This window comes from Varanus komodoensis, unplaced genomic scaffold (assembly GCF_004798865.1).
Source record: "Varanus komodoensis strain SLA01 unplaced genomic scaffold, ASM479886v1 scaffold18_3, whole genome shotgun sequence".
Classification (NCBI taxonomy): Eukaryota; Metazoa; Chordata; class Lepidosauria; order Squamata; family Varanidae; genus Varanus; species Varanus komodoensis.
In genome coordinates this window covers 13113634-13137532 of record NW_025335549.1, presented here as the reverse complement: position 1 = coordinate 13137532, position 23899 = coordinate 13113634, and the positions used below count along the sequence as shown (strand labels likewise).

General features: G+C 43.2%; 1 protein-coding gene across 5 annotated transcripts in view; it reads left to right on the top strand.

Moving 5' to 3' along the window:
* TENM1 (teneurin transmembrane protein 1) overlaps positions 1–23899 on the top strand; it is a 203512-nt gene that overhangs the window by 90951 nt on the left and 88662 nt on the right. For all 5 annotated transcript variants that reach the window (XM_044427332.1, XM_044427328.1, XM_044427330.1 and 2 more), the window contains 5 exons: positions 2829–3034; positions 4642–4852; positions 6402–6503; positions 7972–8166; positions 13559–13759. In XM_044427332.1, the coding sequence (XP_044283267.1) occupies positions 2829–3034; positions 4642–4852; positions 6402–6503; positions 7972–8166; positions 13559–13759 (915 nt within the window). The remainder of the gene's footprint in view (positions 1–2828; positions 3035–4641; positions 4853–6401; positions 6504–7971; positions 8167–13558; positions 13760–23899) is intronic.

The following is a 23899-nucleotide window of genomic DNA, read 5'->3' as shown; positions in this document are numbered from 1 at the left end:
CGAAGTGGTTCTCTGTGATCCTTCACAGAATTCCTTTTTGGCCAGTCAGATTAAAGCAGGATTATTTTGTCTCAGCCACAGCAAAGCGCAATCATGCGGTCATCTCCTTATTTTATCTATAGCCCATCTTTTTGCCCCTTCCAAGGAATCCGAACATAATCTTCCTCTTCTCCATTTTGCTTTCACAACCACCCTGTGAGGTAGGCTAGGCTGCGAGTCAGTGACTGGCTCAAAGCCACCTAGAAAGCCTCTTCACTGAGTGGGGACTAGAACTGACTCCAACTGGTGTGCCACACCGGTTGTCCGGACCAGTACTGGTTGGACTGGATTGAATGCACTCTCCCAGTGTGAGAAAGTTGCATGAAAAGTAGCATTTTATAGTACTTTTATCCAACTCTTTAACCCCAAAAGACTCTTAGAGCAGCATATAAAATCAGCCTCACAAAGAGGTTTACCTGGAGCCATTTCTTCACTCTTTTCAGCACCAGACCAAGATTTTATTTACTCAGTATTACAATTGTCTGGATAATTTTAAAGATTTGTTGTATTTTATTGTAATTAATTATATTTTAGTGCTATTGTGTCTTTAGTGGTTAAGGTTATAGGGAGGTCATTGTGAGGTTTTGTTGCAGGTGTTTCTGTGATGATGGTTGTGATTTTATTACTGCTACATTTGTTAAATCAACATTACTTATTTTATTGTGTGCTTGCTGTTTCATAATACGCTTTGTAGTCTGCCCTGAGAGCCATTCTGATAGAAATCCTATAAACAAATAAAAGCTGGGTGGCCCATGATGTTAGGCTTACAATCTTGAAAGGGCCGATGCAAAAGGATCAAGGGATGGGGAAGACAAGGAAACTCTGGTGCTGATTCCCCATCTCACAAAGCTCTCTTGAAAGGACCTGCTGTAGTGCAGCCCGGTGTTGCTTGTCATCTTATCCGGATCAGCTAGAATGCAAAGAGCTCAAAGAAAAGGCAAACAGGGCTGCTCTTGCCACTGGCTTCGTCCCTCTCTTGTTGCGGGGGAAGCAGAAAACCTGATAAAACCAGCTGCCAAGGAGGGCTGATGCTGCCCCACGTTCCTTCACCACCCTTCTTCTGCAGCCTCTTGGACAGGCCTCTGGGCGCAGCTTGATCCATTCCCTGTGGATGGGATTACCTAGGAAATTAAGCTGTGTTCCTATTATGCGAAGCAGCACGTAGATGATATTTATGCATTTTGCTTTACAATTATGGAGTATTCAGCCTTACCGTAAGAGGGTGAATGATGGACAGCTCTGCCAAGAAAGTAGCATTTCCACAAGAGCATCGTGTCATGCCTGAATAATATTATCTGATGCTACAATATGCATCTCCCAGAAGAAACGGGTCTTTCAAGCATCTGCAGAAAGTACGGCAGTTGCAATCTCATTTAAAGGCCATCAGCACTGGCCAGCATCACCATTCCCTTTAAGTACCTTGCAGTGCCCTTGACCTTAGAGTTACTGTGCTAAGACAATGTAATTGATTCTACTTACTGTATGTCAATATCAGCAAAAATATCTTCCAGCATTTTACTTGGCCTGACAGGTAATGGCTTATAAAAAGTTTGTTTTAAGTCAATATCTGAACTGTCTTTGGAGCTGCAGAGAGGTATGTATTTCTGGAGGGGTTTTCACAGGGTCTTAATTTGACCTGGGGCTGTAGAGAGGGTGGGGCAGCCTACAACATTCATTTGCCCCACCTATTTTTCTTTCAGCAGGCCTTTTAATTCATCACAATACAGGGTCCACTTTAAAAGAAAAGGGTTTTACAGTAGGGAAGTAACTAATTCACATTACTGACTGTTTACACCTTCACAGAAAGTGGTGATACTCCATAATTGGTGAAGGCCCATTCATTTCTTCTCTGCCCAGAACGGACTTCCCATGCATTTCTCCTTTGGAAATATAATAGCCCAACCAAGTGAGCAAGGCCACTGGAGCCATGTTCGAGCCAGAGCTCAGAAGTCCAGAGGTTAAACTAGGGAAGGAAGGAAGACTAAGAAAGCACCACCTCTCAGGAGTCATGTGGGAGTCTAGATGGAGGTCTTGGGGAGGACTCATGGCATGCTGTGCTGGGATTGTAGGGTGGAGCCTCCTCACAATCATGATAAGTATCAGGCAGGGAGAAAGAAAGGCAGGAGAGCAGTGGGAGAGGAGGCCCTGGTTCCTGGCAGTGGCAACAGCATGCAGTTGTGGTCATTCTTCTTCTCTGGTACCTTCCAAGAACATGCAAGTCAAGGATTCTTCCCCAGGAACACTGCTCAGGCAGAGACACTGCTCATATGGTTTCCACCCCTTCAGTGCAGCCAGGAATTGCTTTGCATTTCCTAACACTTCACATTTCACAATATTTGAGATGTGTGTGAAGCCAGTGGTTGCCTTCAGAACATTCAATATGTTATGGACTTGCAGGTGGCTTGAACCAGGGCGCTGTACTCCAACACCGAAATTCAGGATTGTAGCACTGAGGTTAAACTGGGATGAGGGGGGCGACTGGAAGAGCTTACCCATCTCATCTCAGAGAGACACCTGACCATAGGTTAGGTGAATGGCTGAGAATTCTTCCTCTGGAATCTAAATATCTCACAATGTTTACATTTTGGGATTCTCTTGTGGCATTTCTCCAGTCACTGGAGATATTCAAACCATCATTTATGTAACTGCAAAGCTTCCTTGCAAATGTGTGGGCTTATATTTTAGCTAACAACCAGGTTTGCCGTCAGTAATTTAATCTATATTGAATAATAAACTGTCCTTCCTTGCTCTTAAATGACAGCTAACTTTTTTCCCCTTTGTTTCTGGAGACATCGTGTTTCAGAAAGGACAGGCAATAGACACAGGGGAAATTGAAATTGGCGATCAGGTGATGCAAACTATCCCACCAGGCCTTTTCTGGCGTTTCCAGATCATGATCCATCACCCGATGTACCTCAAATTTAATGTTTCACTTGCAAAGGATTCCTTGCTCGGGATTTATGGCCGACGCAACATTCCTCCCACTCATACGCAGGTATTTTTAATGTATTGCATTGTTTGAATTAGTTGTTTCATGGATGAATTATATTTTCAGAGAGAGAAGTAAATGCGTATTTCCTTATTAATTTTAGTTCTATACCACCCAGTAGCTGAAGCTGTCTGAGCAGTGTACAACAATTAATAAAATACAATATATAATATAAATAGCATCATATAAACACCCTGTCATTGTGGAGTTAGAGGCCCTGTTTGCAATAACAACAACCCATCAGTTTTAAAAAATTTAAAAAACCACGTTTTGTGCATGAGAAGGTGGTCTGCCTGCAGCATACCTTCCCCTCCGCCTCACAGGCCAACGGCAGCTTCCTCGTAGGCTACTGAGTGCAGCATCTGACCCCAGACCGGCCCAATCCAGCGGCCAGCCCATAGTTCACAGCATGGCTTAAACATGATGTTGTCCAGTCCCCAAATGATCATGATCCTGAGCTGATCATGGGCTACATGGTGAAGCAGAAGAGATGGGAAGCCCAGAACCACCCGTGGATTTTTGTTGCAGGCAAGCCAGATCGATACAGGCAACTTACTTGTTCTTAGAAGATTCTGAAGTCCTCGCCCAAAGGACGGCTAAAAATGCACCGGTGATAAATGTGCCATGCAAGCAGCCTGAAAATGCTGGGCTGACTCTTCCTCTAATGCTTACTCTTCAGTTGGTTGTTTGATATCAACCGTCCCTTTTAACCTCCGTTGCACTGGCAGCCTTTGCCGCTTCTCCCTTACTGCCTTTCCTTCTCACCAATTCAAAGTGCTTAATTTAATCTAAGTAAAAGGATAACTTATGTGATTTTATTTTCCTATAACTGTATTTATTCACCAAGTCAGTTTATAAACCACTTGAGTATAAAAAGATGTTTCAAAGCAGTTTGCAACATAAATATGTAAAATACAAAATAACCACAGTTAAAATACTTTAAAAATAGATCATACAAAAATGTCCCAGTTAAAAGCGTTTGAAACCAAAGATAAATATTCTCAACTGAAATGTTAAAATCAGGGGATTGTTTCCAGCATTAAACCTACTCAGAGTAGATGCATTTTGCTAAGAGGGTTAAACTGTTTCACTCTGGAACGTCACCAGGGGGTGTGATCAAGCACAAAATTGGATCATTGGACCATCTATCCCTACACTGTCTACTGTCCGGATCTCTCCAGGGTTTCAGGCAGAAACTGCCTCTTGCTTGGTTACCCAAGATCCAGCTGGAGATGCGAGGAGTAGACCAGGCAGCTTCAGTATGCAAGGTGTGTGCTCAGCCACTGTGTTACTTCACTCACAACTCTCCTTGGACCTGCCTGTATCTGACAACCACCTAAGAAGCTTGGCTTGAAGGTGTACTTTATTGGCTGTGTAATTACCTACATTTTGAGCATAAACCTGACAGCCAATTAAAATGCGTGTTTTAGTTGTAATGATATGCAAACTTCAGTTCTACCTATATCCCTGGAAACACATTACAGCGAGCACTAAAATCATTTTCTAAACATTTTGCTTTCAGAACTAACTCTGAAAGGTTGGAAAAGATAAGAAACATGCCGTATGGAGAGTAAGCAATACCCTTATTTGATCATCTTTGCCATTGTTTTCAGTTTGATTTTGTAAAGCTGATGGACGGAAAACAGTTAATTAAGCAGGAACCAAGACATTTGGAGGAATCTCAGCACATCCCAAGGAATCTGATCTTAATGTCCATGCAAGAAACGGGTTTCATAGAATATATGGATCAAGGAGCTTGGCACATGGCGTTTTACAATGATGGCAAGAAGATGGAACAAGTGCTCATGTTGACAACAGCCATCGGTAAGAACACCTTGTTCATTTTCCCCATCTGACTATTTCGAAGCTTAATAGATATTAAGTCTATTCAGTCTAAGCTTTAAATAAACTGATGTCTATAATGATGGATCATAAGGAGAGTCCTTGCATCTGCAAGCGAATGGAAACTCTGGAGGTGGGTCTGTACATAACCTGAGCTGAACTCTGGAGGTGGGTCTGTACATAACCTGAGTTGAATTCAATTGGGGTCATGGAATGAAAAGTCTCACAGTCTGAACCTGCATGTGGAAATAATTGAGGGGGTGATATTTCTTCTTTCAAACATTTTGAATATACTCTCAGATGTAGATCCTTCCATTATAACTCCAGCTCTGGACTAAATGGCTATGCTGAACTTTCCCATGTTTGGGTTCCAAGAGTTACATTGGTAGGTTACAGTACTAGCTTCAAAATGACATGTGAGACACCAGAATTCCTTTGGCACAAAGTGTGCTCTAATCTGGGTTAATCAGAAGGGTACCTTACTCTTCGAGGAGCTGCATCACCATTGCCTTGCACCACAGGAGTAATGCCTCTCACTGGCAACCTCAAAGACAGCTAGGTGCGTTACAGGACATAGCAGTGAATCCCCTGAAAAGGTAACACCGGGTTTGCGGTCTTTCATCCAAGGAGGCCTTTGATCTTGGTACTGTTTGCCTTTTCCTGCTCCGGTTCCACCACTGATTGCCTTACATTTATGCCATTTTGTATCTTACAGAAGCAGGATGCTTATCTGAAATAAAGTATGGCTTAATGGAAAGCTGAGTTGAATGTATCAGGAAATAGTGAAATAATAATGAGATAGCTTTGAAGTGTAGAGAGAGGTTACTCAGTGCATCAGTACTTGGCCTCTTCATATGATTTCAGTGGTGGGAAATGGAATATGAACACTCAATGAACTCTCCATTGCATAATGAAGCACCACTTGCTATTCTAACTTGTGAAAGCTGAACGTAAATGGGCATCGTTGAACAGGATGGGAATCCAGAAGTGTTCGGCCAGTTCACTCCCCCTTGGCTTTTCGCACTATCACATGGCATTACACAAACCAGAAATAGTTATCTCAGCACCATCTTCCCCAGCTGAATACTCCAAATATCTTAGACTACAGCTCCCATTAGGTCTAGCCAGCATGGCCAGTGGTCAGGGAGTGTGGAAGATGGGATCCAAAGCATATGTCAAACCCCAGGTTGATTAAGGCTGGTTTAGCATATCCTATGAACATGGGATTCGGGTTGCTGTTTCCAAACATACCAAGGTTCAAGAACTGAGAGCAAACTCAGCTTACAATCCTGGCTTGTGAAAGCAGCATCACAGGTCCAGACAGCATGGTCAGCAAACCATTTCTGTGTTTAGCCATTGGCTCCAGGAGGAGCCAAGTGGGAGCAAAGAGACCATCTGCATGAACATATCGTGTATTCGTAATAAGTCAGGATTCTCCGGAAATACATTTTGTGCAAATCTAGCCAATTCTTTGCAGAGTTGCAGCCCTTTTCAGAGTTGTCCTTCCCTTCCCTTCTCCTTGCATGAACAGAAGTCATGGATGACTGTTCCACCAACTGCAATGGGAACGGTGAATGCATCTCCGGCCACTGCCATTGTTTCCCAGGATTCCTTGGTCCTGATTGTGCACGAGGTAAGGATTTGTTCGCACAGAGAGAGAGAGAGAGAGAGAGAGAGAGAGAGAGAGAGCGCATTTAATGAAAGCTCCCAGTCAAATTTTATCCAACCTTAGTCGCTATGATCAACATATTAGGATGTGAGCGCTTTGACTCGCCAAAATCCATATGCAGAGGCTCTTCTGAAGGAATCCTCCTCCAAGGAGTTAAGGGGGATGGAGAACAGAAGAGGGACCTTCTCAGTGGCTGTGAAGGCTTATAGCCTCCCAAGAGCGGTTCACCTGACCAGGTAAAAGCAACTCTTACTCCAGGCATTTCAACAATTGAATTTATCTCCTATAAATTGCAATGGAACTAATTTCATTGATTTTAACCTATATTGTTTCAACTCCTTACAGTACCATCCTACTCTCAGTTTTATAATGTTGTCTTGTGTATATTGTTGTAAATGGGGTTTATTGTTATGCTTTTGTTTATATTATTGCCTTACTTTATATTATGTCCTTTATTGTTATTAATATATACATTTTGTTTTTATTTTGTTCTGCAGTCCACCTAAAGAGTCTGGTTGGCTTAACTGGGTTGCAGAATACAAATTTAATAATACATTTAAAAATAAATAAATAAGCAAGCAAGCAAGCCAACAGTGGCATCAGCAGTTTTAAAATGGCGACCTCATGTCAACTTTTCAGCTTCTGATTAGTTACTGCATAGCACACGTTACAGTCTAAGGATAGGAGGTTGTTATTGTGGTTACAAAAGTCCACATGATTTGGGAGTTTTCTTTTATGCTGGCCAACCTATTGAAATAAATTGAAATAAAGTATTAATCACCCATTCACTCTATCAAGGATGAAGCACTTTTCATTTCTGTGAAACAGAGCAGGGGAAAAAACTGAAAACTCTTTTTCTCTTTCTTCAACTCCTCCACCTTTCCTCCCGAGTTTGTGCAGTTTTGTTACTCACTGGCATGTGTACAACACATACAGGGAAGGAAAAAGAAATACTTTTTAATTCCTTCCCTATCAGCTTTGAAAGCACCTGCTGCTAAAACCCCTGAACCATTCTGACATTTTTCAGATTTCTTCCCTAAGGGAATGTCTGTGATGCATGCCATTCTCATTCAGAATGCCAAAGCAAAACATAGCAGGGGTGCAAGACAATTGGGAAAATCCCCCAAGTTGCAGAAGCTACCTTGGTGTAACAGACGGTGTATCTACCTGTCTGAAATGGGCCAATTCCTAGTCCTGCAAATACCATCCAATTCCGTCAGAAAGCAAAACATCCTGCTATCTCTTTGTCGGTCTTCAAAGGCAGAGGAAAAAAGGAGATTCTGATTATACCCCAACTCGAATCAGGCAGCTTTCCAAGTGTTCCTGACCTCTAACTGAGGCTGACCTCCAAATCGGGCACCAAGCTAAAACTTAAGGCCAGTGCAGTCCCCTAATACAGATTGCAAGCATCAGGTTCTGGTCTCTTCCCCAGATTCTTGCCCAGTGTTATGCAGCGGGAATGGAGAATATGAGAAGGGGCACTGTGTGTGTCGCAACGGATGGAAGGGGCCGGAGTGTGATGTTCCCGAAGAGCAGTGCATTGACCCCACCTGCTTCGGCCATGGCACGTGCATCATGGGAATCTGCATTTGTGTCCCTGGGTACAAAGGAGAGATTTGCGAGGAAGGTTCGTGCTCTTTTTTCTCTTGTTGGATAGCTTCTCCTTTCTTTACGTGCCAGGCATGTCAAACGCTTGAGAAGCAAAGTGGCTATGCAAGCCCAAGGAACATTCCTGTTTTCCCTCAGTAATGCTCTACATCTTTAGAGGAATGGATCAAGCTTATTTCTAATTAGGAATGGATGAATTACTCTATTTCCAGACTGTATTGCTTTCACATGCCTTCTCTCATAAACCTGCTCTGTCTCATTTCCTCATTCATCTGTGATTAAAAAAAAATCCATATGAAAAACACATTTACGTATGAACACCTCTTAATAGATGCATTTGTAATCATACTCCCTCTCAAAACACACATTTTACTGCATTTTATTGCAAAATAAGCATTTTAATTGCATTTGGATACATGTTTTTAAATGAGCACTGCATTCACAGAAGTATAAAATCAGACTTCTTTTATTTATGCAACTTGATTTTACTTATTTATTCATGCATGCATTCCTTAATTGCATTTGTATCCTACCATTTTTCCTCCACGTGGCTCAAGGCAGTGTACCTAGTCTTCCTCCTCGCCATATTATTTTCACAGCAGTCCTGTGTTGTTGGGGATATGTGAATCAGCAAAACTCAAGTTCTCTCCACAGTGGTACCTTGGCTCATGAACTTAATCCATTCCAGGACTCTGGTCATGACCCATATTGGTCATGAGCCAAGTTAAATTTCCCCATAAGGTTCATTGTAAATAAGGTTAATCCATTCTGTAACCATTTCTTTTTTAATCAGAAAAATGTGAAGCAAAGTGACAGAACAAGAAAAATCGTGGCCATCTCCCTCTCCTACCCCGAGCACAAGCGCGGCCATCTCCCCACCCCACCAGCACAACCGAGATTGTGCCCATCACCCCGGCACGTGGAGGGGGAGACGGGTGCGATCGCGGGCACACTGGGGGAGAGAGAGACGGGCACAAATGGGGGTGCACTGGGGGAGGGAGAGACAGGCGCAATCTCAGCAATCTCTCCCCCACCCCCAGCATGATCACGGCCATCTCCCCACTCAGGGACAGGGGGAGATGGCCGCTGTCATGCTGGTTGCGGGGCGGGGGAGAGATGGCCGAGCTCGCGCCCGTCATTTCTGCAAGAGCACGCCCATGATCACACATGTCTTCCCTGCACAATTGCAACTGTGATCGTGGCCATCTCCCCACTCGGGGGTGGAGAGATGGCTGCGATCTTGGTTGCCACCCAGTGCGGAGTTCATGACCCACATCAAAATTTTCATGAAATTTTTGTTCATGACCCGATTTGGTCATGAACCAAGGCATTTGTGAGCCGAGGTACCACTGTAGTCCATTGTGAAGTTTGAGTCCATATCACATGAGCTTTTTTTTTCTTTTTTCCTGAAAATCCATCCCGTTTTAGACATCAGTTGGGCATATGTTTGAAATGTACCTGTTTTGAAATGTGCAATGCCTCGGAGAAGTATTCACCCTCCTTTTAACTCTTCCACACTTTGTTGTGTTACAACCTGGAATGAAAATGGATTTCAGTGACAGGATGTGCACAAAATCCTCAACGCTGTGAAGGTACAAAGTATTTTTATTGAGTACAAGAGAGAAATAAGCAAAACTGAACTAGCACTTCTTCACAGTCTCACTTTTTCCTGTAATGTGCCTAAAAAAGCTCTGGGACAGCCCATTCGCCTACTGCGTCCAAGAGTCACATACAATAAGTACCTGAATTGCCACCTGTGTGCAATGCCAGCACCGCACACTCTCCGATTAAATGCATCTCTTTCTGGAAGACTTGTTGGAAAGTGTGTCTGAACAAACTGCATCATGAAGACCAAGAACCTATTAAAATAACTGCAGAGTAAACCAGGGCAGAAAAACCACTTAGGGTTGGGTTATTTAAAAAAAATCATGAACAACATAATTCATGAACAAGCCGTGGGAGCACTTTTAAAGCTATTAGGACAAAACAGAGAATATGACTCAGCTGGAAAGGGTATGACTCAGCCATTGCTCTTTTAAGAGAAGACAGTCTACTGGAATTATGCTACCACATGTGCAATCTTCCCTCTTAACCCCAGATATATGAGCATGGTATATATTCAGCTATCTCGTTTTAATTTTGCAATTCTTGAATGGTGCAGCTTGGACTGAAAGACCATGACTTGTCTCCCTATTAAGGTCAGGCTCCTTAAGCACTCCATTTTGTACAGGCTTTCAGCCAAGCTTTATGGAAAGTGGCAACCATGATAACTGCTCTTCATGTTCGTGGCATGGAGGCAAGTGATTTCTAGACTTTCTTTGGTGATTTATACAGCTTGATTCAAATAACCACCAAATGCACTGCTGCTGATTTAGCATGACAAGGCCTTCTGACCTATTGGAAGGGAGCTAATGATCTGAACTTCACTGCTGTGCAGTGGTTTCCACACAATCACCAGAGGGGACATGGCCGGTCATTAGCCCAGCTGAGCTGCTCACCACAAGTGATCTGGGTCCAGTCCACCTAGCAGAGGGCTGGCTGACTGCACATAATTGTTGATTCAAATGAAGTTCCTCGCTTAGAACCAGTGCATTTTTTGTCATAGAACGCACAGGAACGGAGTTCCGGCACCTTTTTTCAACAGATTTTCCAAGTTTTAAAAGTAACTTTTGAAAATTTGATGTTTGGTCCACGTGGATATGAATTGCCCTGTCGAGCGTAGTGGGGCGGCGGCAAAATCATTAAAATGGTGCATGCGGGCTGCTTGTGTGTCGAGTCCAATGCATGCGCACTTCGTCCGCGCTGGTTGTGATGGTGCTGCTCAGCTTGTGATTGGTTGTGTGGTCGCGCGCTGAGTGCTTACTGCAGGCAGCGGCCATTATGTTTCGTTACACAACTGACATGTGTGGGTGTGTGTACAGTGATGGACTATGTGCAAAAGGTAAATAATTTCATGAGTCCTGGCACCATTTTTCTTACAAAAAAAGCACTGCTTAGAACCATCATTCAGTGTTGGACAGGTTGGCTGAGCTCACTATCCAAATGAGAGGTGGCATAAGCGAACAGGCCTTTTGCTAGTGGTCCTGTGTCCCTTATCTAGGGATGCGCTGATGAAGCACAGCTCATTGGAGCACAGCCGTCTTCCTCCTGCTTCCAGTCTGATGATGGAACTGGGCTCCTGCAAGGTTTTTTTGTTTTTGTTTTTCTTTCCCAAGGACTTGCATCTCCAAGGTGGGCCATGGTGTTCACAATTTTAAAAATGCTAAGGACATTTGCACAAACATGCTACTTCATTGATTTATTATAGTTGTGCAATTTGCCCAAACCCGAAGTCAGGAACTATGTCATTCCAGCATAATTTGTGCAAACTGAATGGTAGAATTGCATGGTTGTCCACTTCCAGCTTATTTTAAATAGTGCAAATTTCAAGATTTCCTTTGTGCCTAAAAATTGTCAAAACGTCCTCTCGATTTGGGCAACGGGAGGCCAGCAGCATTCCAGGGCTGATGAACTTGTCTCTGGAGATGAGGCAAATGAGGAAAACACACCAGATTTTCACTCCCTACTGGATTTGTCACACTTGGCTACACCTCCTTTAATGCCATTTCAGGACTAGGCAAAGACCTTTCTGTTTTCCGAGGCTTTGCCAGCATGTGGTCATTCCAATTTTTTAAAAAAGCTTGGTGGATCTCGCTCCTCTGCTGTCTCTTTTCAACCCGCTGAGTGCTGTGAGTGCATCCAATGCTGTGCTACCGGTAATATCAGCAACACCATTTCAGTGTAAAATGTTTCTAGCTAGTGCCAACAAGCACCACCGGCATGGTCCGGATCATGGTTCAGGCTAGCACATTTATGCTAGTGGCAGTGTGACACTGGCTTCTTGCCCCTCGTGTTTGTATCTCCCTTGTCCTTTGTTTAAGGAATGCATTTCAGTCTAACATAGAGTAGGATCTGCTCCCTTTTGGTGGGACAGGGAAGATTCTTACTATTTAAATGTTTATGTTGTATTGCAAACTGCATATGGGTTGTTATTAGGTCAAAACAGACAGGCAGATGGAGACTCCTGCATCTTACTTCCCCCTCCTTCCAGTACACCATCATTTTTGGACCGTGACTCTGGTGTAGGCAACACAGCGCCTCTTGTCCCTTCGTCTCAGCGGACTTTGGTTCAGCCGAAGAAGCATATGAACTTGCGATTGACAACCTGAAATCTTTTATGGCATAGAGTAATCTTTTTGTGACTTGAGAACATGAACTGGATAATTGATTTTTTTAAGAGACACAGAGAGAGAAAAAGCACCAGCCAGTTGCGAAAAATACCAGCTGATAAAGATTAGTGAATTTTGAAAACACAAACAGTGGTATAAATCATCTTCATGTGATTTCCTGCAATGGGAAGATTGATTTTTCTAATCAAGGAATTCTTTGAAAAATTAAAAACCTTCCACAAAATCAAAGCTTGCATACAAAAGCACCAGCACAAACATTGTACCCAAGGCCCTTTCTGAGATTTACTTGTTGACGGTGAAATTCCTCCACTGATCTCCAGACCCTCTTGGAGGAAATTATCTTGTCTGAAGCACCTGCAACCCCAGCCTGCTAGCTACTGCTCTGCTAAGCCATCCTCAGGTGTGTCCCATAGGCTCCCTCCACAATCAGGACTGGAGAAAAGCATGGCTCCCAGTATTGTCTCTGTCAGGAAAACTATAAAGAGGTTATTAAGGTGCAACAGGTTGAGTGATGAACTTTTCCAGTCACATTTTCTTGAAGCCCTGCTAAGGCTTTATGACCTTCAGCTTGTGAAGAGCAGCAGACATAATTGCCTCAAAACTGCCTTCCCTGATCATTTTATAGATACAGGCTGCTTCTGCTGTGAGAACAAAAACTGTTTGCCATTCTGAAGCAGCTTTGGCCCTACTGTGTTTCCCACGGGGAGGGAGGTGAAAGCCTGTTTACATAAGGACAGATTCTGGAATAGCAGAAAAGAAGAAATTTATAAAATCCATGGAAGTATTGCCCTTTGTTCTTGGCTGCGGGAAAAGAATGGACACATGACTCACCCAGACAATTTTGGAGGCCCACAGAGCATCCGATACATAACTAATACAGCCACATGACAGGGAATTCAAGCTTTTCACAGGTTTAAATTCTGTTCATATTTCATCATTGTAGTCAATCAGCGACGCATCATCTACGACACAGGCTGTTTTGTTTCTTCCTAAGTATCCTTGAATCTAAAGCGAGGTGCCATCTGTGGACCAAGCCTTGACAGTTCAAAAAGAGATGTGTCCATTGGCCCTTCACCTCATGCCACTAACCCTGCTTAGATCCTCCAACCTCAGGGATCTGTTTTCTTGCCAGTTTTCTGCTTCGACTATTGAATGCCTCTGTCTCCCTCTCTTGCTTTCCAGAGGACTGTTTAGACCCAATGTGCTCTGGCCATGGAGTCTGTGTGCAAGGGGAATGTCACTGCTCCATGGGCTGGGGAGGAGTCAACTGCGAAACGTCGCTGCCCATCTGCCAAGAACAGTGTTCAGGTCATGGCACCTTCCTCTTGGACACTGGTGTGTGCAACTGTGACCCAAAGTGGACAGGTTCTGACTGCTCAACAGGTAGGGTCCCTTTTCACTGATTTGGATTTGATTTCTGATGCAAAATGGGGGCTTGGTGCATGAATAGGTGCCAGCTTTCCTGTTTCACCCCCAAAAGCAGCTTAAGGGAAGGAAACATGTTTCTCACTGATACGAACTGAAAAGCAACATTTTGAAGTGATGCTTCTTTTTGGCAAAAGTATTCTTTGCTCTATGGAAAAAAGGTTGAGGAATTCTCATGGTTCCCCCACACTGTTCAGGCAATCCCCAGGTTATGAACAACTTCCATTTCTGAGGAAACAGAAATTAATCTTTAAGTCGAATTTGTATAGACTTAATGTCCCATCGTGTATAGTTGGCCCTCCCCATTTGCAGGAGTTGGGGGCACAGGACCCATGTGAAAATGGAAAAACCACATATATATCTATCCCCCCAACTCACCAGTGCCAGAGGGAATTCCCACTTCAGGTGGGTGGGGCAGGAAGGCATGCTTTGGAGGTCTCCCACTCTGCCCTTTGGCTTCCTCTCTTTCTCTAGGGTGATGGTGATTTTCCATAGTGATGTTTAAAAAATTAGCAGGCTTTGTGGCAGGTTGTTTGTAAGTACAGGTTTGTAAGTACAGGTACATAACTTGGGAAGTCGTATCTTGGGGACTGCCTTTAGTTATATTTATGGTGAAAGAGAGGAGACAAGGAATGTAGCAGTTCCAGGCTTACTCTGGCTTGCTTTCATTACGCTAAACTACTGTTTAGTATCAGGCTGGGCAAGTTGTGCCCCTGTGATGCTTTGGCTTACAACTCCCATCATTCCTACCCAGTGGTGTCGAAGAGTCGAAATTCTCCATTGTGTAAAGCCAGTCTCTCCTTTAGAAGGATAAATAAATCCAACACCAACTACATTTATTTAGAAAAGGTTCTTTCTGTTTCTCTCATTCTATTTAAGGGGAAAAGGATGGTAAAAACTAATACTAATTACTCCCACTCAAGCCAACTTTTAAAAAAGTAGCCCTGTTCTGCTGATTTGAGTACTACTTTTGCCTACCCAGCTTTTGCTCCTCTCTAATCAAGTTGTCTGCATTTTATGTTGATTTCTATAGTGGGGTGGAGCTGGGGGACAATAACTGTGATTGCTGGCCAAAAATGTGTTCTTCTTCTGCAAAGTTTGTGATTAATTTCTGAGAGCATTCTAAAATCAAGGAATGCTGTTGCTTGGAGATTGCCTTTTGGCTGTCCCCTGGAATGCAGTATCACTTTAACTCAAGTAAAACAAAAGCATTTGTGGCGAAAACTCGTAAGTTCTCGTGGTCTTCCCCCTTCTAAAATGTGAAAGCTGCTGTGGGATGTTGGTTAGAGTCTTGGGACAGGGTAATCTTGGCTCTCGTCTCTGCTCGGCCACGGAGCCCACTGGGTGACTTTGGGCCAGTCACAGGCTCTCAGCCCAACCTACCTCACAGGGTTGTTGTTGTGGGGACAAGATGGAGGAGGAGAATGATGTAAGCTGCCTTGAGTTCCTCCCATTAAATGCAATACAGTGATAATCATAACAGCAATAATAATGATGGGACAGAGCTGTGCTGGGGAGCAGTGATGTGCACTGGCTGGACCAGGTGTGTTTTAATTTGCCTGGTCTTCTATGAAAAGTTCCTGCATTACTCTGGCACCATTAGCACACTCCTCTCCAGATGTGTATTATTATTATTATTATTATTATTATTATTATTATTATTATTATAACATTTCTGTGCCGCCCCTTGCTGAAGCCTCGGGGCGGCTTACAACACAATAAAATACATTGAAATACAATAGAACATAATAAATTACCGTTAAATACAAAAATACAAAAAATACACTGAGTTACAAACATAATAATATAAAATTAAAATTATCAGTATAACATAAGTAAATAAATAATATAGGAGGAGAAAAGAGAAGGAAGAAGAAGTTGCCCTGGCCAGATCATATATTTTAACAATTAAAATGATGTTTAAATACTAAGGTCCTTACCTGGCGCCGAAAAACCAGTAACGACGGTGCCAGGCGGACCTCTTTGGGGAGTGAATTCCATAGGCTGGGTGCCACCGCAGAGAAAGCCCTCCTCCGAGTACTTACTCTCCTAATTTCTTTCATGGAGGGTTCCCGGAGAAGGGACTCTCCCGCAGATCTCAAAGGGCAGTCGGGCATATACGGACGTATCCACTGGCCTACTCCTATATTGATGGAGTAGGAAAACTTTCAATAACCGGATGAGTTTCAAGGGAAGGCAGTTCTCGGTCAGTCTTCTAGGCAAACAATGAACTTAATCCATGTTTGTGCTGTCCACTCCCAGTAGGTATGTGCTGATCATATGTAAGAGCAGAACCCTTGCATAGATGCCACCTGTCTTCTAAACTCTTTGAGTAATTTGGGGAAATAAAAATATTGATCCCCTTTTGGGAGCAAGAAAAATGGTGTGAGTGAACTTAAAATTTCAGACTTTTGCTCTATGATACTGCTTTCAGTCTTGAACACCAACAAAGATCAAGAACTCACCTTGAATACGGTGTCTGGTTTTGGACATTTTATTAAACATCCAGATAAATTGGAAAGGGCTCAGCAAATGGCAGCAAAGATGATCAAAGGGCTAGAATCTAAATCCTATAAAGAAAAATAGGAGGAAATGGTTATGTTCATCTTTACAAAGAAAAGACGGACTAATATGGGGAACTTGCATACATTTGTACTCCTTTTATATTAGTTGAATTGTATTTTCACTCCATCATTAGGTATTTAGCTCCTAGATAGGCCATTTTACTGTAGTTGTTCCAGAAACTTATCATTTATAGACTAATGGCACAATCCTATACATGCTCTGACAAAAAGTTCTACAATCCCAGCATTCTCATTCTAGCCACGCTGTGAGCCTTTTTCTTCTCTTGCCCTCCCTCCCTTCCTTCTTCTTTGACTGGCATTTTATCTCAGTTGTGCTCATTTTTCATGGAAACCATCTCTCCCTCTCAGAATGATAAAATATTTAGTTTTAATTTTACTTTTCATATATTGCACAAGTAAAAACTTATTAATGAGAAAAATACCTATGAGGGCTCCTTGTTGACTTAGGTAATTAAAGCACAGCATCTAAAGTGAATTTTAATGCTGCTTAAATTAGTGTGGATAGGAATAATCAACTGATTTGTCTTCTTCTGAAAAAAAAAAAAAACCTGACCAAGAACTTTTCTGAAAATAAATACCTAACCAAGAACTCTTCAGCTTCCAGATTCATTTTATTGAGGTCGAATTAATCAGTTTTCAGGATACAGAATGTATCTCTAATAATTGTAGAATAGTTGAACATAAACTTCATGAACATTCCTGTTCAAACTTAAATTAACTTCAAGGAGGCCCAGTCTATTTTTCTTCTTAGAAACTTGAGTTATTATGAATTTTTAAAGACACAAAATGAAATAAGTGCTCCTGAGGGTATAGCATGAATGTATTACTAAAAGAGCAGAGGATAACAGTTATTCAGCAGGAGAGGATCATTATGCTTCTAAATAGGCCTGCCGTCAGAACTTGGCATAGTTGGGCAAATGCTGGCTTCCCAGAGGGCCCGCCATTGCTGAAGCTGACATTCACGTCATTGTTAGTTTTATTTGGGCACACACTGAAAGGAGAAGTGCCAGGCCAGGTGTTTGCAGTCTCCATCTTCATTCTCCTCAATGCTTCTTAAGGTGGGCAGGAGTCTCTTTCACGGGGGACTGTTTAAAAGCCACCCACTATTTGAAGGGCTATCCTGTCCAGCCTGATTGGTTTTATTTATAGTATAGCATAGAATCATATAATAGTGGAGTTGGAAGGGGCCAGTAAAGCCATTGCATTAGCGCTAACCAATGGAGGACTCCAATATCTAGATAGGTTCTGGAATAGTGAATGCCAGAAATCTGAAACTGATGAAAAAATAAAAATAACACCTTAAAACCAGGGAAATGTTAAAACTGTGGTGGGTCATAACTAAGACTTGCCAGAACAACCCCATCTTTGGGCTGCATTAATAGAATGCACTGCCAAATCACGTGAAGTATTAGTTCCCCTCTGCTCAGCACTGGCCTCATCTGGGGTTCTGTGTCCAGCTGTGGGCACCACACTTTCCGAAACATGCAGACAACTGGAAAGGATTGGAAGAGGGCAACAAGGATGATCAGGGGACTGGAAACAAACCATGTCAGAGCAGTTTGAAAGAAATGGGCATGTTTAGCATTGAGAAGAGACGAAAATGAGAGAGATATTATCATTCTTCAAGTACTGGAAAGGCTGTCACAAACGGGCAGGACAGGCTCTTCTCTTGATCATTCCAGAGGGCAGGACACAAAATAAAGGGCTCAAGTCACAGGAAACCAGGTTCTGGCTGAGCATCAGGAAGAACTTCCTGACTGTCAGAGCAGTACGACAATGCAATCGATGACCTGGGGAGGTGGTGGGCTCTCCCACACTGGAGGCATTCAAGACGCAGTTGGACAGCCATCTGAGCGGGATGCTTTAACTTGGAGCCCTGCATTGAGCTGGCGGGTGGACCCAGTGGCCCTCTGGCCTCTTCCATCTCGGATCCTATGATCTTCAGCAGGCACTGAAAACAACAAAATGCAGGAGCCAGCCTGACTCCCAGAGTAGGGGAGGACCATACTAATGGAGTCAGCCCACCAGAGGCTCTTCTCCTAGTGAACTTCAGTTGGTCTATAGGTCCATGTCGAACCACTAGGAGCACATCCTCCAAGAACCTCCATGACCAGGCAGGTTGGGAAGGGGACAAGCAAATCCTGTTCCTAAGATTTGCTTTGCAAAACAAGCAGGCCAGGGAGAGAAAATGCAGGGTTTGTTCCAACACATCTAACAACCCGGGTTTTGTGAAATGTAGCTTTTGAAATGGGGAATAAGCACCGGGCAGTTTTATTCATCCCTAGATCCTCTTGGCTTCAGCACTTCAGTCCTGGCTATAGTAAAAGACTTTCCCATTCATATCTAAAGTAGAAAACTGTGGCTTCCTGTAAAAATCACTAACTGGCTTCCGAAAGCAGGATTAAGCCATTAATAGGCAGGTGCATTGCTTCTTTCAGTGCACTGGGCAGGGGATCATACCCCCACCCCTTCTCAGGTAACTTGCTAATGCAGATTTTTATGTAAACAGTGAGGAATCATTCAGTGTTTTGCATTTTCAATGTTACGTGACTTCAGTCCAGCAGGTAAGGGCAGAGACAGAGCAACTGTCAGCCTTGCTCAGGAGCAGTCATAAAAGTCCACTTTTTAATCAAACCAGTCTTTGCCAGGTAACAAAAAAGGACGTTCCACATCCTATTGCAATTTACAACAGTGGCGTACGATGTTGACAAAGTCACAAATATAAATTGTATTATCTCAAGGCTCATCTATATACTTCCCATTCCTTTAGTATAATGCAAAAGCATACGGAGGGTTGTTTCTACCGGAACACATGCCTGTCATTTCATTACAGTCTCTTACATTAATACATTTTATACCCAGATAAATAGACAGCATTAAGGGAGGAAGTAATGCCATTTATGACTCCTAAAACGAAATGATGCATGGGATAAAATTACATAGCTGTCAGCACCCTTTATATCATTCATTCCTGCATTTTATTTTATTAAGGTTTGCTGTCTGTGCACCCAAAAAATAAATCTGACAACAGTTTGTGTCTAAACATGTAAAAATAATGTCAGTCGTATATGAAGTAGCTATTTTCCTCTTGCAAATATTAAAATGTGATTGTGAACCAATCATTTGTTGCTGACAGGGAAAAGAAAGTTTCTTTTACCAAGTCTAAGAAAATGACACTTTAAATAAAAACAAGCATCATAAGTATAGATTGTATACTAGGAGTACCATAAAATTGTTGCCTTACAACTTAAGTGCAAAGTAAAGAAGCTTCTATTAATTTCTGGAAATGTGCTTGGATTGTCCAGTGAAGCTTTTCTCATCATGTCTATTATTTCATTTAAAACACTTAAGGCATCAAGCTTTAATAAAGAGATTAATCAACTTAACATTTTCCTTCACTAATTAAAATTTTGGAGCCACCAGCCTACCCTCAAATGAATTTCAAGTAATCAATTAATATATGGGAATATATATGTATGTGTTTTACCAAACTCTGAGGATAATCATCACCTTTTGAGATAATCATCCATTTAATAAACAGAAGTTGCCAGCAGTCAAGGAAATGTTGTCTTTAGTATATTTGGAAGTGTTTGTGATTAAGAAACACACAAACACACACACTGAAAAAGAAAGAAAGAAACATGCCTGCCCTTAAGTCACAGCCCTGTCAGTTCAGATTGTCCCCATCAAGTCTTCAGTTTAAAGCCTGAGGGTGCAGTCCTAAGGAAGTCCTAAGCCAGGGGAAGATGCGCAGGTCAGCTTCTGCCCTCACTCATGCACTCCAGGCTCAGAGCCCGGTGCTTCCACCCTTGCAGCTGGCAAGAAAAGACTGGCAGCCATGGCTCCATGGCTGGAAGACAGGCCTTGAAGCTGGTGTGGAGGAGCAGGGCGAGGAGGGCGGAGTGAGGCGTTGCAGGGTTGGGGTGTATCATGGGGCACGTCAGCCGTGAGAGCACTAGCAAAAGGCTTAGGAGGCCAACATGCTTTGCAGGGCAGTAGAAGCATGGGGGTGGCCCCTGATAGGATGCACATCATCCTCTGGAGAGCCACGTGGATGGCATTGTTAATGGATTGCTCTTGCAGTCCGTTACAGCTAATAACAAGGTAGGAATCTTGTATATGGAGCCATTACGCTACCTGGAGGCAAAATAATTTCCAGGAATGCTGGCACAGACATGGTTGACCACTGTCTGGAACTATATATTGTTTGCTATGGTCCAGCTTCAGGCATCACTGGGGACTTGGAACCTATCTCCTGCAGATATCGGGGTTCTACTGTACAATTTGCAGAATTGCACAAAACTATTCCTTATCCTTAGGTACGTCTGTCAAAGCATCAGTCTAAGGTTCCAGGTCCCTGGCTTTGGAAAGCTTGCACTGCCATGAGAGAGCCTCAGCTCTGGTCTTAAGTTGGCCCTTCTCTTTAATCACTGAGTCATATATTGACATTAAAACCACGATAAATCATAATCAGTTTGAATTCAAAGCTGTCTTTAGATCAGTCAGTTCTTTATGCGAGTGTCTTAAGTGGGGCTCAGTTCCTGGGAGTGGCTGTAGGATTGCAGCCGTATTGGTTAGATGATCCAGACCAACGTATTGATGCATTTTATGTCTTCCAGCTCTTAAAGGAGCCTCATGCCCACTGTCCTATTTTTGATCATCCAGTTGTTTAATAAATATCTCTAGATTATAGTTAGATGTCACATCCAAGAAATTAATGAGCTATAATTACTTGGATCTTCTCGCCTCCTTTTTAAATATAGGGACAGCGACACTCATTTTCCACAGACAGTTCGGGGAATGTGTGAAACTGCTGTGGGTGAAACTCAGGCAGCTGTTTTTTGCTGGGTCAGGCTCTGCTTTGCCTGGACCAGACTTGCCAAAGCTGCTGAGCAGTGGATTCAGACAGGCGCCTTTGCTAGGCCTACCTGAGAAGCCTGGAGGAGGAGCCTGGGCCTTTCTATGTGCAAAGCACCAGGCAAGGGAGATGGAGGCAGTGAGCATTCAAGGGCTGTCCTGTTTGCCTCCATTAGAACCTGTGAGCAGATGGTCTCTCCATTACTGCAGTTCTGCTAGGAAACAAAAACTGTCCACCAAAGTGTGCTTTGTTCCCCAAGAATCACTGGAAGTGCACTTGTGCAGCCACTTCAGGTTACAGTGTGGCTACTTCCATTTGTGACTGATGCAGGAGGAGGTAGAACAACCCCCCAAGGATCCTGGGGTGTCCAGAGTTTGCCTCTCCATTCCCAAGATGGCCACCCTATTGCACATACCAATCTGGGAGGAAGCCCTCTTGAACAGACTAGGGTTTGCATCCTAGCAGGCATATATAGAATGGGGATGTAAGTCTTCCTTACCTGCCTTCACATAATTGGCTTTTAAAGAGAGTGTAACTAAGTGGAGGCCTCAAAAGCTGTTCCTACAGCAGCAGGGAAGGGTCAGTGCTGCAGAGGGAGGAGATGAGCTGGGGCTGTAAACGTCTCCCGGAGAGCAACATGAAAGCTGCAGGCCATGTGTTAGTCATTCCTGCTTACAGGGTTGCCACCATAGCCTATGGCATCAACTGACCCATGTACTCTTTGTTGTTGTTGTTAGTTGCGAAGTCGTGTCCAACCCATTGCGACCCCATGGGCAACACTCCTCCAGGCCTTCCTGTCCTCCACCATCCCCTGGAGTCCACCTATGCTCACGCCAACTGCTTCAGTGACCCCATCCAGCCACCTCATTCTCTGCCGTCCCGTCCTTCTTTTGCCATCTATTGTTCCCAGCATTAGGCTCTTCTCCGGGGAGTCCTTCCTTCTCATTAGGTGGCCAAAGTATCTGAGCTTCATCTTCAGGATCTGGCTTTCTAAAGAGCAGTCGAGGTTGATCTCCTCTAGGACTGACCAGTTTGATCACCTTGCGGTCCAGGGGACTCGCAGGCGTCTTCTCCAGCACCACATGTTCTCTTTAACAAATAATAAAACTCAGGAAGACATCAGGAAAGGAGGATGCCTTTTTCTCCTCATCTTTGGTACATGATCAAATAAATGGCTAGGATCATCAGAGTGTGGGCATATGAGCATTTGGGTTTTGTTCACAAAACATGCAAACAAGATCCAAATATGGCCACCTGTCCACCAAAAATATTCTCAACGAGTCAAACAAGTGCTTGCGTCCTTCTCATTCCCAGTTCATTTTGCAGGAATCTTCCACTTGTGCAAATTCCTCCACTGTAGCTTATGGAGATTTGCCGAATTTGTTCAATCACTATTTAACTGGCTCAAGTTTTCTGTTCACACTGATCACTAAGGAGTGATTATGAGCAAGGGACTAGCCATGAGATGAGTAACAAGGTGATATTAGGTTGAAAAAAAATTTTTTTTTAGGTTGAAATTTTTTATTTAAATAAAAACATACTACAAGGTGATATTAGGGAATCCTGGCATTCTCAAACAACCCTGATTTGCCCATTCCCATGCAAGAGGCATATTTCTCATGTAAGTGAAGGCAGGAGGAGGCAACCTTTGTGGACTGTGGGCACATATGGGAACTTGGGAACTGTCCTGGGCACCACCACAAGATGGCTGCCATAGGAGGTGTGGCAAAGGACAAACAACTTGATCAGAAAGCATATTAATTTTAAAAAATATATGTGGAAGGAGTAGGGCATCTTGTCAGATGCCAAGAACACTTTGTGGGTGAGCTGGTGGTCATGGACACTCTATTGCATATCCCTGGTGTTGAAGCAGGGGCAGCCTATATTAGCCATAATGAGCCCCTTGTGTCACTAATTTCCAGAGTACCTTGCATTTGTGCCACTGACTCAGGAATGTAGGAAGCGTAATTGTTGTTCATGTACTTTCTTAGAGGAAGAAAGCTAGTGAATTTAGTTCTGAGGTCTCATTCCCTGACACAGACCTAATTTGAAGTTCTGCAAGAAATCAATGGGTACAAATGGCACTCTGGGATAGGCCTACAAGCCCATCTCAGAAGCCCTCCAGAAAATGATCCTGCAGCAGATTCAACATATCCAAAGTGTCAGGGGCCAGAGCTTTTGAGGATTTATTAGTGCTTCATAGTAATCCCTCCACTTCAGAGGGAATTATTTGGTTGCAACATTTCATAAAAGGATGGCCTGAATAATTTCCTGTTTTAAAAAAGTTCTCAGGGATGGCTGTGAAAATTTATGATGGCCATAAGTCCCACAGACACTGTAACTAAGGTCTGTGCTAAATATTTATTAGGTTGGAGGACTGGGCTTATCAAAAGATTATTATTCAGGAAGAGTAAACACTGTTTGTGTCAAACCATTCAGCCGCCCTAAAGATTGCCCAAATAATAACTGCATCTTATTCCAATGAGTAATGCTAGCACAAACTAATACGCACTAGAGACTTCTTCACCTGCAAAAGTGCTGAAGAAAGACGTCTTCCAAGCCCATGAAACCAGATTACTTCTCCAGAAGAGGGGAAACAGGGTAGATCTTTGCATGTTTCCTGCTCGTAGACTATGTCAGGAATACCAATCATTC